Raw genomic sequence first — 14961 nt, forward strand, 5'->3', positions numbered from 1 at the left:
AGGCTTCTCAATTAGATTTCTGAAGACCTATTACTTCTCTTTCTATCATATTTCCACATGACCAGAGAATCATAGAACCATAGAATTTCAGAACTAGAAAGAACAGGTCCTTTAGTCTAAATATTCCCATGGTGGACTGCTTCCTACTTAAGTGACTTCGGGCAAGTCACTTAACCCTCAGTGGCCTCAGTTTCCTTATCTGTTAAATGAGATAGTTGAATCAGATCGCCTCTAAGGTCTGTCCATTCCCGCTCTAGATAGAGCATCTGGTAAACACTTCATTTTATCACTTAGGCATGGAGAAGTTTGATTTGCCTAGAATTGCCCAGCAAAATTGTAACAGTTGTACTCCACAAGGCCTTGTCTATCAGTCTTAGAAAACAGCCCACCATGAACAAACTCATTTTGTAGATAACTGCCATCCTTCTTTCTCAACAAGGACATAGATGGTTACCAAGAAATCTTTTCCTCCTTTCTCCTGCTCACTCTCCTTGTCCAGTTCAACTTATGAACTGAATTAACCGTTCTGTGTTTTAGGAATGTGTACACCAAGTTGTTGGAAGGGTGATTAATTTCATTTTTCCACTATTGCTCAGAATAAAATTTCCTTAAATTAAAATGAAGCAGTTTTTTGTTTTTTTAATGGAAGGTGATTTTATATACAAGATGTTCCTATCTCTGTATCACTACCTCTCAGGGAAATGAGAAAACAAGTTGTGTATAGGATGCATTAAGAAAACAAAAAAAGGAAACCCTACTTCTCCTTGTCTCTTCCTCTAACTTTTCACTCTTAGAGAAGTTCCCTTTTGAGACTTCCCACTCCTCCCAATATTCTAGCCTCCAACAGTTGCTCCCTGTCGGTACCAATCACTTCAAGCCTGTGTTGTTGCCACCTGCTTGACTCCTTGGTATTCCAATTTATAAAACGTGCTCTTTGTCCCTCTCATGCAAACACAGGATGTGAAGAAAGATGTAGATTCCAACCTGCCTCTGCCCTGCCTTTTCATAGCTTTGCAGGAAAGGTCAGAAAATAGCTAGCTGGCTCTGTGAGTGAGAAGGTAAAGGAGAAAGCTGACTGATGTTTACTTGAAGGCAGAGCTCATTCTTACCTGCCTCGAAAGGAGATCAGGTACAGTTTACAGAGCTGGATTTCAGAAAACCATGAGAGCATTTTTTAAAGACGCACAGTCTTATTTATAGAGCAAAGACTTAATCTAGAGGCTCTATTTAGTGGCATGTCATAGAGCCGTTCTCTTCTTCAAAGAGAAGAGAGGCAAAATTTCACTTGGGAGTTTATAGAACAGAGATCACTGTGTCCAGTAAGTGATGATTTATGATTATGAGTTTGCTGACTAAGCAGAGCAAATGGCATGCTGGGAAAGTGCCATTGACCACCCCACCCTCCCCAGAGCCACTGGCAAGTGTTTGAATCAGCTTCTTTCCTTTGGTGTCAGGATCTAGTTGAAATGCAGATGCCCCATGGGAGGTGAAGCCGTCACTGACCCTTGGGTGGATTTGTCAAAATTTTGCAGATCTTGTTTTAGGAGCAGATTTAGAGAACTGGGAGAGGAGGTAACTACAATGAGGGAAGGGCACAGCGCTGGGGTCAAGAAAGGGTTGCTAATGAACATGGGGAAGAGCAATCAAAGGAGAAGGTGAGAATGTTAGAAACAACTCTGATTGTCTTGTTGTTTGGTTGTTTGTTTTTAGTAGAACTGGTATACCCCTTGGACTTTAGGGCAGGACAGTATTAAGTGGAAGGTAAAAAATAAACTCTGAATATAGCTCTGCAAAAACCTTATATTTTGTTAGTTCTCTCAAAGTCTCAGGAGATCTTTTCCTTGTTCTGCCCAAAAAGTGATTGAGGCAGCCTGGACAGATCACTACATCTTTTTGGTGTCTTGATTTGCCCATGTGGCATGGAGGAGATGATAATACTGTGTACCTTTGAGGGAACTTGTGAAGATTAATGAACTGATGTTTCTAAAGCACATTGAGGTAGATGAAAGAAACTTTAGAAGTAAAAAAAAATTATTATTGGAATGATATAATGATATGCACATTTTAAATTTGTTCCCCATCCTTTGTGTCATGCATCCTTCACAATTACTGAAGTCTCAGAGTACCATTGAGGGCATTGTTAAGGACATTATTACTCCAGTTTAATAAAAATTCAACAGAATTTTAATGGTCCAGCTGTTGAAGTGGTGTGTTCTGGAGAGATCTGATTAAATTTCAAGATTGGTAATGACCAGCTGATTGATCTCAATGGTTAGATAGGCACTATAGCTTAGTTGATCTAGAATTGACCTTAGTTCAAGTTCCAACCCAGATGATACAGGCTTTGTGGTAGGCTACAAGGCACATCTTCTCAGTGCCACTAGGCAATTCTCTCCAACTGTGAGAGAACTACTCCTTTTCAGCTCTGGTAAAGGGAGTTTTCCCATCAGGAATCTCCTATACCAATTAAATCTTACATTTGGTCCAAAAACAAAAATAAACAAAAAACCCCAACCAGATCTTCCATACTGAGAAAACAGTCTCTTGTAGGTCTGGTTTTTTCTATCAGATGCTGTCGACATATCTAAATTTATTGTTATTGTTCAGTTGTTTCAGAGGTTGTCCGACTCGTCACGACCCCATTTGGGATTTTCTTGGCAAAGATACTGGAATAGTTCACCATTTCTTTCTCCAGCTCATTTTACAGATGACAAAACTGAGGCAAACTGGGTTAAGTGACTTACCCAGGGCTGATCAGCTAGTAAGTTTCTGAGGCCAGATTTGAATTCAGGAAGATGAGTCTTCCTGACTCCAAGCCCAGCACTCTATGAACTATGACGCCACCTAACTGCAGTCTAAGGTTATACCCAGCATTTATTATCATATTTGCTTTCCCACCATCTTCATGATATTTTTTTGATCTGGCTCTCTGTCTCTCACTCTGAGGCTCTGCTCTCTGAATGGCAAAGTTATCCATAACTAACCCAACCAAGATGTACAGGGTTGCTTCTCTCTGGTCATCTTCGTGCCATGTGGGCATCCCTGTATCCTTTCTTCAACACCATCCCCACACCACTCTGTTCTATAACTAGTTTTGTGAATGTAATCAAATCAATACTGCATTTCTGAAAAGGTCGTGTCAGCGCATTGCTCTGTGGCTTAGCAATGGTGACATCCCATGACCTCCCAGTCAAAAATATCCCTCCTTGGTCACCACTCCTTTATGTGTGTTGTCTTTCTTTATTTAATTGTAAGTTCTTTGAGGGCGAGGACTTTTGTGTTCCTTTTTATGTTTGGATCCCCAGCTCTCAGCACAATGTTTGGAGCATAGCATGCTCTTAAATGATTTCTCATTCATTAATTCATCAAATTTTTTTAGAGCTTTATTTAGTTCTATCCAAGTGGAAGTCTAGAAAGAAAAGTAAAACTTAGCTTTATAATTTTCATCTATGCTCCACTAAACTATTTATTGCTCTAACATGGGTTTTTAGTAAAACATCTGATTATCTGGTTGGTCACTAATTATAATAGTTTTTATTCTCACAGCATAATAACATAGTTCTAATAGTCCAATTCCATCATATTCATGTATACCTCAGAGATGCCTAGATTAAATAGTCCTGTCTTTTCTTATTTTTTGTGGTAATCTCTTTTCTAACCCTACTTTCTGAATTTCTAAGAAAATAAAATATTTAATTGTACTTTTCCCCTTTACATATGACTTCAAAGATAATAGACTGTCTAATTAGTAAATTTTTAGTAAATTGGATATTATAAATGTATATTAATTGTATATGTACACTATGACAAGAGAACACAGTTAATACATATTCATGAAGCACCATGTACTTTCCTAGGTGCTAAGGATATAAAAACTTTGAAAGAATGCCTGCTCTCAAGGAGCTTACCTTGTCATGAATGAGTCAACATGTATTTGTATAAGCACAGAACATGGTGGTTTGGGGAGAGGATTCACCAGAAGCTTGAAGGATCAGGAAAAACTTTCATACAGAAGGTGATCCATAAGCTGTGTTCTGAAGAAAGTTAGCAATTTGAAAAGGCAGAGATTAAAAAGAAAAGCATTCTGGGTCTAGGGGACAGTTAACGCAAAACCACAGCAACGGGGAAAGGAAGGTCATGTGTGAGAAAAGCAAGTGGGCCAGTATAGCTGGAAGATATTATGAGAGGAATGAAGTATTAGGAAAGAAGACTGTAAAAGAGAAAGAGTTAGGAAGAGCTTTACATGCCAGACAGAAGAGTTCAGATCCTAGGTAGAATGAGAGAATACTGAGGTTTATTGAAGAGTTATGAATTGTTCGGTCTTGGCTTTTTAGAAAAACCATTTTGGCAGCTAAATTGAGAATATATTGGGGTGGGAGAGGGAAGGAGATTAGAGGCAGGACAGTCAATTAGAAAGGCTATTACAATGGTCCAGGGAGAGGTAATGAGGGTCTGAACTAGAGTAGTGAGGGTGAGTAGAGAAAAGGAGATGTATGTGAAGAGATATCATGGAAATAGAAACGAAAATTTTAACAACTAGTTGGATATGGAGAGTAAATGAGAGGAAGGAGTAAAACCTAAGGTTGCAAACCTAAGTGATTAGAAAAATGATGGTGACCTTGGTAGTATTAAAGATCAGAAGGGGAAGAAGGTTGAAGGGGAATAAAATGAGATCTGGTTTAAAATATTGAGTTTTCCCCAATTTCTCAGGTAGGGTCTAATGGCTGCTCTCAGTCTCCAAGCCCCAAAATAAAGGACCTTCAATTTAAAAAAAAAATTGAGTTTTATATGCATAGGGGATATCCATTTCAAAATATCCAATAGGAATCTGCTAATGTGGGACTGGAACTCAGAAGAGACACTAGGGCTGGATATATAGTTCTGGGAGACACCTACATAAAGTTGATTATTGAACCTTTGGGGGCTAAATGATTCTCCAATTAAGATAATGTAGAGAGAGAATGGAGGGAAACCCAGGACAGAGCCTCAAAGGGTTATGAGATGAGGAGGAAGGAAGTAGAGGGAGCTCATCAAATGTGATCTCAGTTTTCTCAGTCCAATAGGAGTCTCTTATCAGAGATGGTGAGTAGAAACAATGCTATAGGTCCCTTAAAGAGAGAAGAGATTATTTAGAATATAAATTGTGGTGAATGGAATAGAAAATCGGTTAGGAATGAGTAAAAATATTGGTTTGCTACATTTAGGGCCCAGTTGAGATTAGAAAAATTCATAGTGGACTTAGTCATCCTCCAGCTATCACTCAGGAGAATGTGAGTAGGTGTAGAGGAAGTAAATGGTGGAAGTAAAGAGTTGTCATGTCCACCTTGTTGGCTTCACACCCCCTTTCCCATGGCTCCTACATGGGGAAACATGAATAAGAGATATCCAGGATAGGTAGGTATGTGGACGTCTACATGATGAGATCAATGGGTATATTAATGAATTTTCTTTGGCCAATCTATTTCTTTTTAGGAAAGAGATTTTCTTATGTAGAAAAGAAAAAAATACTAAACATTTTAGACATCTATTCTCATAAGAAAGAAACATAACAGAGATTTTACCAAATAGCCTTTCATATTGGGCATTTGCCTCTTCAAAACCAGGGAGATTCTGTCACCACTTCACATTAAAATCTTGTCTCTAATCTCTGTCTCTCCTCTTTATTTTCTTGTGTTTCTTTTCCTCTTTCTCTTCTTTTCTCTCTCCCTCCCTCTTTTCATCTTTCTCCCATTACTTATAGCATCATTTCTCTTCTTGTTTTTTTTTTCTCTGAGAACTGATTTCTCATTCTATTTCTAAAAGTACGTTAGCTTGCATTTGGCAAGCACCATTTCTCCCCCACCCTGTACTCATCAATAGATCTGACTTCAACATTATCTATTCTTGATCATTGATCTAATGCACAAAGATGAGCCTGGAATTTGGCAACCACACAATGTTCACCATTGTGGCGCTTCTCTCTTACTGGGCAAAATTTTCCCAGAAAGAGGCAGGAAAGAAAAATAAATGTTTATATGTTTGATTTTCAGTCTTCCCATGAAATATAGTAAAAAGAAAAGGAAGTTAAAGTGTATACTTTTACTAGATGGATTCGTTATGCCCCAAATCCTTTTTTTTAAAATAGACACCTATTGTCCCTCATCGAGACAAGGGAGTATATAATAGTAGTCAACATTTATGTAGTACCTATTATGTGCCAGGCATTATGCTGATACTTTGTAATTATTATCTTATTTGGTTCTCATTTGGTGCTATTATGATCCCTATTTTACAGTTAAGGAAACTGAGGCAAACAGGTTAAGTGACTTGCCCAGGGTCATAACCTAGTTAACCATCTGAGGCTAGATTCCAACTCAATTCTTCCTGACCCCAGGTCCAGTGCTCTATCCACTGCACACCCTGCCTGCCTCTATTTGTATTTTTTATTTGTATTCTAGAATTTAGAAAAGTACTAGACCCATAGCATCTATATAGAAGGAGGAAGGGAACAAGTATTTATTAAGTGCCTATAATAGACCAGGAATTACGCTAAATGTTTCACATTTATCATCTCATTTGGTCCTCAGAACGATGCTTGGCTGTGGGTGCTATTATCCCCATTTCATATGTAGGGGAACTGAAGCAGACAGAGGTTAAATGTTGCCCAGGGTCACATATGCTGAGAGTTAAAACCAACAGTTGTGAGATAAGCTGGGATCAACAGGAAAACATCTAAAAATAACTAGCCTTTATTTAACAGTCTAAGGTTTTCAAAGAGCTTTACATGTTACCTCACTCGATCCTTTTGTCCCAGTGAAGGGAGATATTACCATCCTCATTTAGCAGATGAGAAAACTGAAGCAGAAAGGTTAAATGACTTGCCCAAGGTCACACAGCTAGTAGGTGACTGAGGCAGGATTTGAAGTCAGATTTTCCTGACTCCAGACCCTATGCTATATTGATTCTATCTGTTCTGTGCTTTTTCTACTAATGGCTGCCTATATTAGTTTGTCAAAATCTTTGCCGAAGGCAACATCCTTTTATGGTGGTAGCTTGGTAACCACACTCCTTTAAATATAATATATTATTTAATATAACATGTAAGCTATATATTAATAATAACATTATATATCACTTTACAGTTTGTAAAGTACTTTAAAATATCTCATTTTATCCTTACAACAACCCTGGGAGGTAGATGCTATTATCATCTTCATTTCACAGATGGGGAAACTGTGGCAATCCATTAAAGGGGAAGAAATGCATTAAACTTGGATATAGTTCTCAGATTATCTATCCTCAATACTGGGGCAAGTCTGTGGAAAAGTCTGGGGCTACCAATGTCCATGAATAGGGGTAGTTAACAGGAGCTTATTTCACAGGGGACTTTGAAAATACATAGGACTAGGCATGCTGGCAAGCTGCTTAGGTTAAAAAAAATGAGTTTCACAAATACGAGACAGGGCAGCCATGGCTAGACATCAATTTGTTCTAAAAAACAAACCTAGGGTTTCATGTATTACAAACATAATATGAGATAAAAGTGTGATATGGTGACCAAAAAGTGTGATATGGTGTGAGATTAGCATGTATTAGGAGCCACAGAGTCTGAGAGGAGGGAGGCACCATCTACATAGTGTACTGGTAAGATCCCATTTGGAATATTGAATTAAGTTTTGGGTGCCACATTTTAGGACGGAAGTTAATACATTGGAGTATCCAGAGAAGGGCAAACAGGCTGCTGAAATATCTTGAGACCATCCATATATTAAGCCTAGAGAGGAGAAGATTTAGGAAGGTGACATGGTGGTTCTCTTCAAATATTTGAAAGGCTGTCATGTGTTGGATTTTGCCCCAGAAGGCAGAATAAGGAACAAGGAATGAAGGTTCCAAAGAGGTAAGACTAGGCTTGGTTTAGGGAAACATTTCCTAACACTCAGAACTACACTAAGTAAGAATAGAGATGCCTCAGGAGATAGTGAGTTCCTTTTTACTGGTGGTGGTGGTGGTTGTTTGTCCTTCATTCTAGGAAAGGTGATGCCATGATATGCAGGTGAATTGGATTTAAGTGAGGAGGGCTGTGCAAAGTCACCAGCCTCACTTTCTCCCCTGGAGCCATCTGGGTCCAGTGATGAGATGTAGATCAGGAAATGGAGATGGCCCACGATGCAGTGTGAGACCTTGGCCTTTTTAAGCTAATGATTTTAACGGGTCTCAGTTTGACTGAGGCAATGCCCATTCAGTGATTAAGGCTAGGTAAGAAATGAGGCTGAGAATGGTCTCTTTACCTGTTAAAAAAAAATCAATCTGGGAGGCAAAGATTCTCAGGGTTTCTGGTCCAAACTCAGGGCCCAACAATGACCACGTGGGGCTTGGCCTGGGACCTATTGTTGGTCAACCAATGAGAGCCAGAGTGATTTGGCTTTTTACTGGAGTCTTCAAGGAAAGGCCAGGTGATCAGTTGTTGGATAAGCTGTGGAGGGGATTTTGGTTCAAAAACAAGGTGGATTGATGATGTATGATTCTGTGAGCAGACAAGGAATCTGTAGGTGCTTCCAGGTTCTTCTAGTTGGTATGGATTACAATGGGGTCTATGCTTTTTCAAGATGACCTCTCCATTCCTCAAATGTAGGGTTATAAGATAGTTCTTTTCCACTAGGATCAACTTGCTGGAATATTCATGAGGCTGTGGAGAACAGATCCTTCTGTCATTGCTAACATCAGTGCCTAGAAGGAATTGTTTGAGGCTGTGGACAGTTCAAGATGGTAGTAAAGGTAAAATTCTTAATATTAGTGAATGTGCTGCTCACCATCAGATGTCCCATGGGAAGTTTAGGGTATTCAGCAGAAAGTATTGGGGGTGCTTTCAGAAGAAAATAAAAGAACTCAGGGATGTAGTAACAGTAGGACCTCACAAAATTGAGGAATTGCTATAGGACCCTTGTAGGGGTCCCCACTGTGGTATTCCCTCTTCCTTACATGGATCCTCATGGACTCCCTTGTAGTTTATTATATACCTCCCAAAGTACATCTCCTTCTCTTCATATTGACATTCCTTCAACTTGGCAAATGGCTGGAATGGCATGGTCCTTAAGGACAGCCTGAACCAATTTGGCATGCTGGCTAGGGTCCCAGAAGTAGATGAAGACAGCTTCAAGATAAATCATAGTTCCATCAGTAAGGAAGATCTTGAGCTCTAGTGGCTTCATTTAAGCTAAATCACTGTGGACAGGCCCAGCCAAACCCTCCAGAAATTGATCCACCAGGTCAGGAGTTTTCTATCAAAAGTCTTGGCTTATACTCTGGAGAGGAGCTAGAATATAGTTCCTCTCATCCTTGCTCAAGCTGACTAATTCAGAATTTGGCAATTTCTGAGAGAGTGAGGGGAGTCAACAAACTCCTTGAGATCCTCTAAGAACTCCTATCTGTATTTTCCAAGAGGATGCTATTACCCATTAGGCAAGAGGTGACTTAGTAGGCAGCCTATACTCTTAGGAGGGATACAATAAAAGTCACTTTAGCTTAAACTGTGGTGTTTCCTTAAGAGTAGAGATGCATGACTAATTTGTACTGGGCCAGAAACCTGTCTGCATGTGAAAAGTACCTTGCAGAACTATAACTACAGTGGGGTTGCTGAGAACTCCTGGAAGTGATTCCAAAGCTAGGAAGTTCACATGTGATCTATCAGGTCAAATATTATTATGACTGCAGGAGGCCACTTGGGGATGTCATTCATTTCATGACTTTCCTGTCCAAGACAACCTTTTTTTCATGATTTCATTGACCTGACCGTGGACCCTCCTTATTCTGCTGCATCAGCATTTCTGTAGAACCAAACACCAAATAAGGTGTATATCATGGGTACTAAGGGAAGAATGAAGACAATAAGTGCCCCATGAATTCAGAGGAAGGAAAGATCACTTTGTGTTTGAGTTTTCAAGGAAAGCTTCCATGGAAGTGGTAGGACCAGAACATATAAAATTATATAATACGTAAAATCATGTATAAAATCATCTGGTAGATCCAAAGAACTGGTGGGAAGAAACATTTCATAATGCTTCCCCAACTAGACTCACATGGCCATATTTTCCTGAATTACACAATCTGAACTGAAGCCCACTGATCATTTTGAGTACCACGGGAGGGGCAGTGTATTCTATAGACACTCAGTCTCACTAAAGGATGGCTAAGTTCATAAAGTTCAAAGAGGTCTTGAGGAGTCCACTGAATGTTGTGGAACCCATGATGCCAGGTGTTGAGGATGGTTCAATGTTGAGAGGGTATGAGCATGTGGGTTGTAGGGTGGCCTGTAGGGATGGGTTGCCCTGTGGGGTTTGGTGGGCTGGGAGTTCTCTTCATACTCACATTTCTCCACCTTGGCAAATGGCTAGAATGGTATGGTCTTCTTACCCATAGAATGAGTTAGGCTCAGTATGGCCCTGCTCTGGGCTTGTGTTTGGAGCCTCAGTTGTAGGAGTCAACCAGATGCAGGATATCTTGAGGTGCTCAAGCTCACCCATGTCAGCGGTTATGGTAATATAGCTTGGTTTGGAGGAAAGATGGGGGGCACAGTGAAGCATTTACCAGCACAGGAAAAGGGAGTCTTTGTAGTCACACTGACAGTTGAGTAGACCCTAACTGGGAATTCTAGTACTGGGAAAGATTCAGTTGAGTTAAGCTGGGTGTAAGGAGAAAGAGATTTGGAGACACTGCCAAGATGCTTTGTATCACTGTTACCATTGAGCTTGGGTGACCCATAAGGTATGGGTCCCCAGGGCAGGATCTGTAGGGAATGATAAGCCACAGGAGAGGGATGTGATGACAGCAAGATCCTTGGGAGGAAAGAGAATGGACTGCAGGAAGGAAACTGCTCTCACCAAATGCCAGTGCCCTGGAAAGGGGAAGTCTACCCCTGCCCCCCATTTTCCCGAGGCATGTTGTTGCTTGGCAACAAAGCCCCAGTCAACGTCTATTATTTAAGTCTCTAAAAATGAGTCAGGTTAGTTTGCTAGCAACTCATCTCTGGCCTACTTCATCACAAATAAACATGACTAAGCCTTCAAAAAATGATCAACCAGATGTATTACAAGACAAAGTTTGACTTAGGGGCCTGAAAGAGGCTGACATGTTCTACGAAGGGTGGTTTCACATTTTTTCTTGAGTTCCTGGAAGAAATAATCCAATAGATGCCTATTTCTTCATGAGGTAGGGAGTAAGTAAGAAACTTGTCCAACCAGGTAAAGTATTGCAAAGGCCACTTTGTTCCAAGATGTGGAGTATTCCTGGGAGCGGGAATCCATAAACTTGTATTAGGCCAGAAAACCTGGTAGGTCCTTTGTCTGCCTGCAGAACCATTTTAGCAGCCTCCGTGGTGGAACTGGTAGGCAGAGCAGAGCAGCTGGTTCCAAACTGCTGTAGGAACCAATTTGTTTATTTCCTGGAAGACATGGATCTTACTGGGCCCTATTTCTGCAACTGTAAAATGGGAGAGTTAGGTCTTTTTATTTTGTGTTAAGCAGAATTTATTGAATCTCCATCACGGAGGTGGTTAGGGGGAAGTAACAAGAGATAACCAACTTGGTGGAAAAGGAGGTGTTTCAAGGTAGAACACAGAAAAAGGAATACAGAATACTGTACTTGGATCAAAGCTAAAAGAGTTTTGAGAAGGAGCAAATTCAGAGTTGCGAAACTGTAGATCTCATATCCTATTAATACACGAGCAAAATTTGTTTTGAAGCAATAAGGGACTATTAGCCTTAGGGGCAGCTAGGTGGCACAGTGGATGGAGTGCTGGGCCTGGAATCAGGAAGACCTGAATTCAAATCTGACCTCAAACACTTACTAACTGTGCAAGTCACTCAACCCTATTTTCCTCAGTCAGACATGACTGAAATGGCTGAACAATATTAGCCTTGACTTTTAACTTCATTTCTTATCTTTTTTTAAATTTTGTTTTTAGGCTAAACTAAAATCACTTATATTCCTAATTATTTTATTTTTCCTTTTTCCAGTGCTAGCTTTAATGTAGTCAAAGTTTTTTTTCCCCTAAATATTCACTGTAATCAATAATTTTTACCTTCATTAAAATCTCATCATTCCTTTAGGATTTTTAGTGAAGCTGATAATGTCATCTGAAATGTAAGATGATTGGGGAACTTAGCTATTTGGGTAGACTTTTCTTCTCATTTGACTGTTAGGGAGATCTTTTCCAGAGACTAGGAAGTTAAGTATTTTGGGTAGATATTTCCAGTTATTCTAATCACTCTCCTTGTCAAACATAAATGCCAACTTGACTGCACTTTTTTTTTTTAAACACAAAAATTATAGTAATATGAACTGAACCTTTGGAAATGAAAACGAAACTTCAGTCACTAACATGAAGGTCTTGCTTCAGGAATCAGAAATGTAGGTTAAACAGAGAACAGCAGATGAAGCCACTATTCTCTAGTGCCTTGCTAATTCTTATAGCACAAATTGTGGCTGGTGAGCAGAAGTGAGCTCCGGATTTTGAACTCCTGAGGGATGTACGATGACTATTAAGTGTGCCCTCTTGGGAAGGTGGATCTATAAAGAAGGCACTAGAAGGCATAAAATCCCATCAGTGTGCCCCATGAAAAACAAGGATTAAACAGGTATGAGAAAGGGATAATGAAATCCAGAGACCTCTTAATTTCGTTGCATTCAAATCAACAAACGTTTAGGTGCCAACTGTATACCAAGTATTGTGGGTCCAAGACAAGTAAACAAGAAACTGAACAGTCCCTACCTTCAAGAAGTCTTGGTTATATTTGCATTCATCTTGGAATAGAATGGAGGTTCCTGGATTTTGCGATAGGGAAGACCTGGTAAAACCTGCCTCAAACATTTCTTAGCTATGTTGTATGACACTGCAAATCATTTAGCTCCTCTGGATCCCAGTTTTTTCATCTGTAAATGAAAGGGTTGGTCTAGATGACCTCTGTGACTTCCAGCTCAAAATCCATGATGCTGAATCTATATTAGTCAATCAATCAACCACTTGATCAAGCACTTCTACCCTCTGCTGAGTACTGGGGGACAGAAAGACAAATGAAATTGTCCTCATGGAACTTCTGTTCTATGGGATACAGACTCCTAAGCTGAGGTCTGTGAACTAGTGTTTTAATATTCTGATAACTACATTTCAATATAATTGCTTTTCTTTGTAATCCTATGTATTTTATATTGTGCATTTAACATGTTATTCTGAGAAAGGGATCCATATACTTCACCAGATTTGCCAAGGAAGTCCGTGACATCCCCCACCCCCCATTAAAAAAAAAGGTTTGAGAATTCCTGCTATAAGGGGTCACTTATCTCAATCCCATTGGTAAGGTGAAAACATAATCGGGGAAGGTGATAATATGATTTATTATGTGATCATCGAGGAACTTTGAAAGCAAAATGAAGTCTAAGGAAATAAAGAGGTAAGATAGGGGAAACTTTATGCCAGAAAGGAAGCAAAAGCTAGACACGTATTCATCATTTTAGTAGAAATACAACCTTCCGGAGCTGAAAAGCACAGGCAGGTGAGAGCAATGCAAGAGGGAAAGACCCTGAGCTGTTACAAAGTGCAGGACCGTAGTCCAATTTGATAACAAGAATGTGTTTTCTGTGCAAAAGCAATAACGATGGGGCAATCCTGGGATCACAGAGAGCTCTTTCTGGGGCCTCACCACCACTATCTAGGTGGGTTCATTGGGCCACTGTTTCTCCACTCCCCAGCACACTTGAGACAAAGATAGGAAGTCCCCCTCCTCCTTAAAAGTGCTTTGTCATTTCTTCTCACTTAACTGAAATTCCAACCAGGGTTCAGGAAATGCCCTAATGAGCTACTTCTCTTTTCTCTCTCCTGAACTAAGTGGATTCAAACAAGACCATGCTATACATTATTCATGGTCCAGTTTTGAGCGGTGGTTTGTTTCTTTCTCCTGTCCCTTTTTGCATGCTGCTGCTTATGTTCTGGTGGCAGGGATTATGAGTCGATGCTGCTTAGTTGAAGTGATAACAGTGATAGAAATCCAATCAGTGCCGGTAGGTATCTGAACTGGCCGGTTAATTTTCTGTACTTTTAAATAAACTGATGACCATTCTAATCAATACCTGTTTTCTCTTGTTGCAATATGTGGCTTGCTTGTAATTCAGGGATCGTATTGAATGTCAAGTAGGCAACTGGATATTAGAGTTGTCAAGCTGTGATTTCCTATAATTTCTGTTACAATTGATCTTGTAAGTAGCTTTGGGTTTCTTGGCATAATCAAGAATGTGGTGATCTCTAGATACTTAAGATTTCTGGTTACTGAAGCAATTTCTTTTCTTCCATTCTGATGTTTACAGGTCTTTGGTTTCTGAAAGGGGAAAATTATTTGGCATTTCATTTGTGGCAGTACAATTTATAGATGGTAATTTATGTTTACATGTTCATTACTATGTATCCTTCTGAAATTTATTTTGATGAATTTCTAAAGTATTTAACACCTGGAGATATATATATATATATATATATTTTTTTTTTTTAAACCTTGGGACATATAGCAACAGACTACTGTACAGTAATAGCAATATGCTTTTAATCTAGAGAGTAAGATTATTGTTGTAATTGAAGAAGTTTTAAATTAAAATGTTATGGTTAGGAAATAACTTTTGCTAGAAGTACAAGGAATTTAAAAAAAATTAATAAGGGCAGTTTACAGTATGTTTTGAAATTTCTTTGTTGTATGATACCTAGGGCCTGTCATATCTATTACAAATATTACTATTTCCCCAGAATTTCTGATTTGAAATGTCAATTTTAGGGCTTCAACAAGAAACCCAAATCCAAACCTGAGGTAATGGTTAATTTCTCTTGGGTGATTTAGTCATTTATTTACTATAGACTTCACTAAATGTCTAACTTTATAAGAAACTTCAAGAATTTTCTCTCCCAAGTCAACAGAGGCAAATGGAAACAGAAGGTTGAGGTTT

General features: G+C 39.3%; 1 protein-coding gene across 4 annotated transcripts in view; it reads left to right on the forward strand.

Annotated features, from left to right (window-relative positions):
* Positions 1–1529: 1529 nt before the first annotated feature.
* Positions 1530–14961, forward strand: part of TFEC (transcription factor EC) — a 105870-nt gene continuing 92438 nt past the window's right edge. For 2 of the 4 annotated variants that reach the window (XM_020984659.2, XM_020984661.2), the window contains exon 1: positions 13819–14031. In XM_020984659.2, coding sequence (XP_020840318.2) covers positions 13825–14031 — 207 coding nt within the window. In that variant the 5' untranslated portion in view covers positions 13819–13824. Of the gene's footprint in view, positions 1656–13817; positions 14032–14961 lie in introns of those variants that run through there. The other 2 variants (XM_078154178.1, XM_020984660.2) reach the window with 2 other exon arrangements.

Source organism: Phascolarctos cinereus, unplaced genomic scaffold, assembly GCF_003287225.1.
Source record: "Phascolarctos cinereus isolate Bilbo 61053 unplaced genomic scaffold, phaCin_HiC Scaffold_1;HRSCAF=81, whole genome shotgun sequence".
Taxonomy (NCBI): Eukaryota; Metazoa; Chordata; class Mammalia; order Diprotodontia; family Phascolarctidae; genus Phascolarctos; species Phascolarctos cinereus.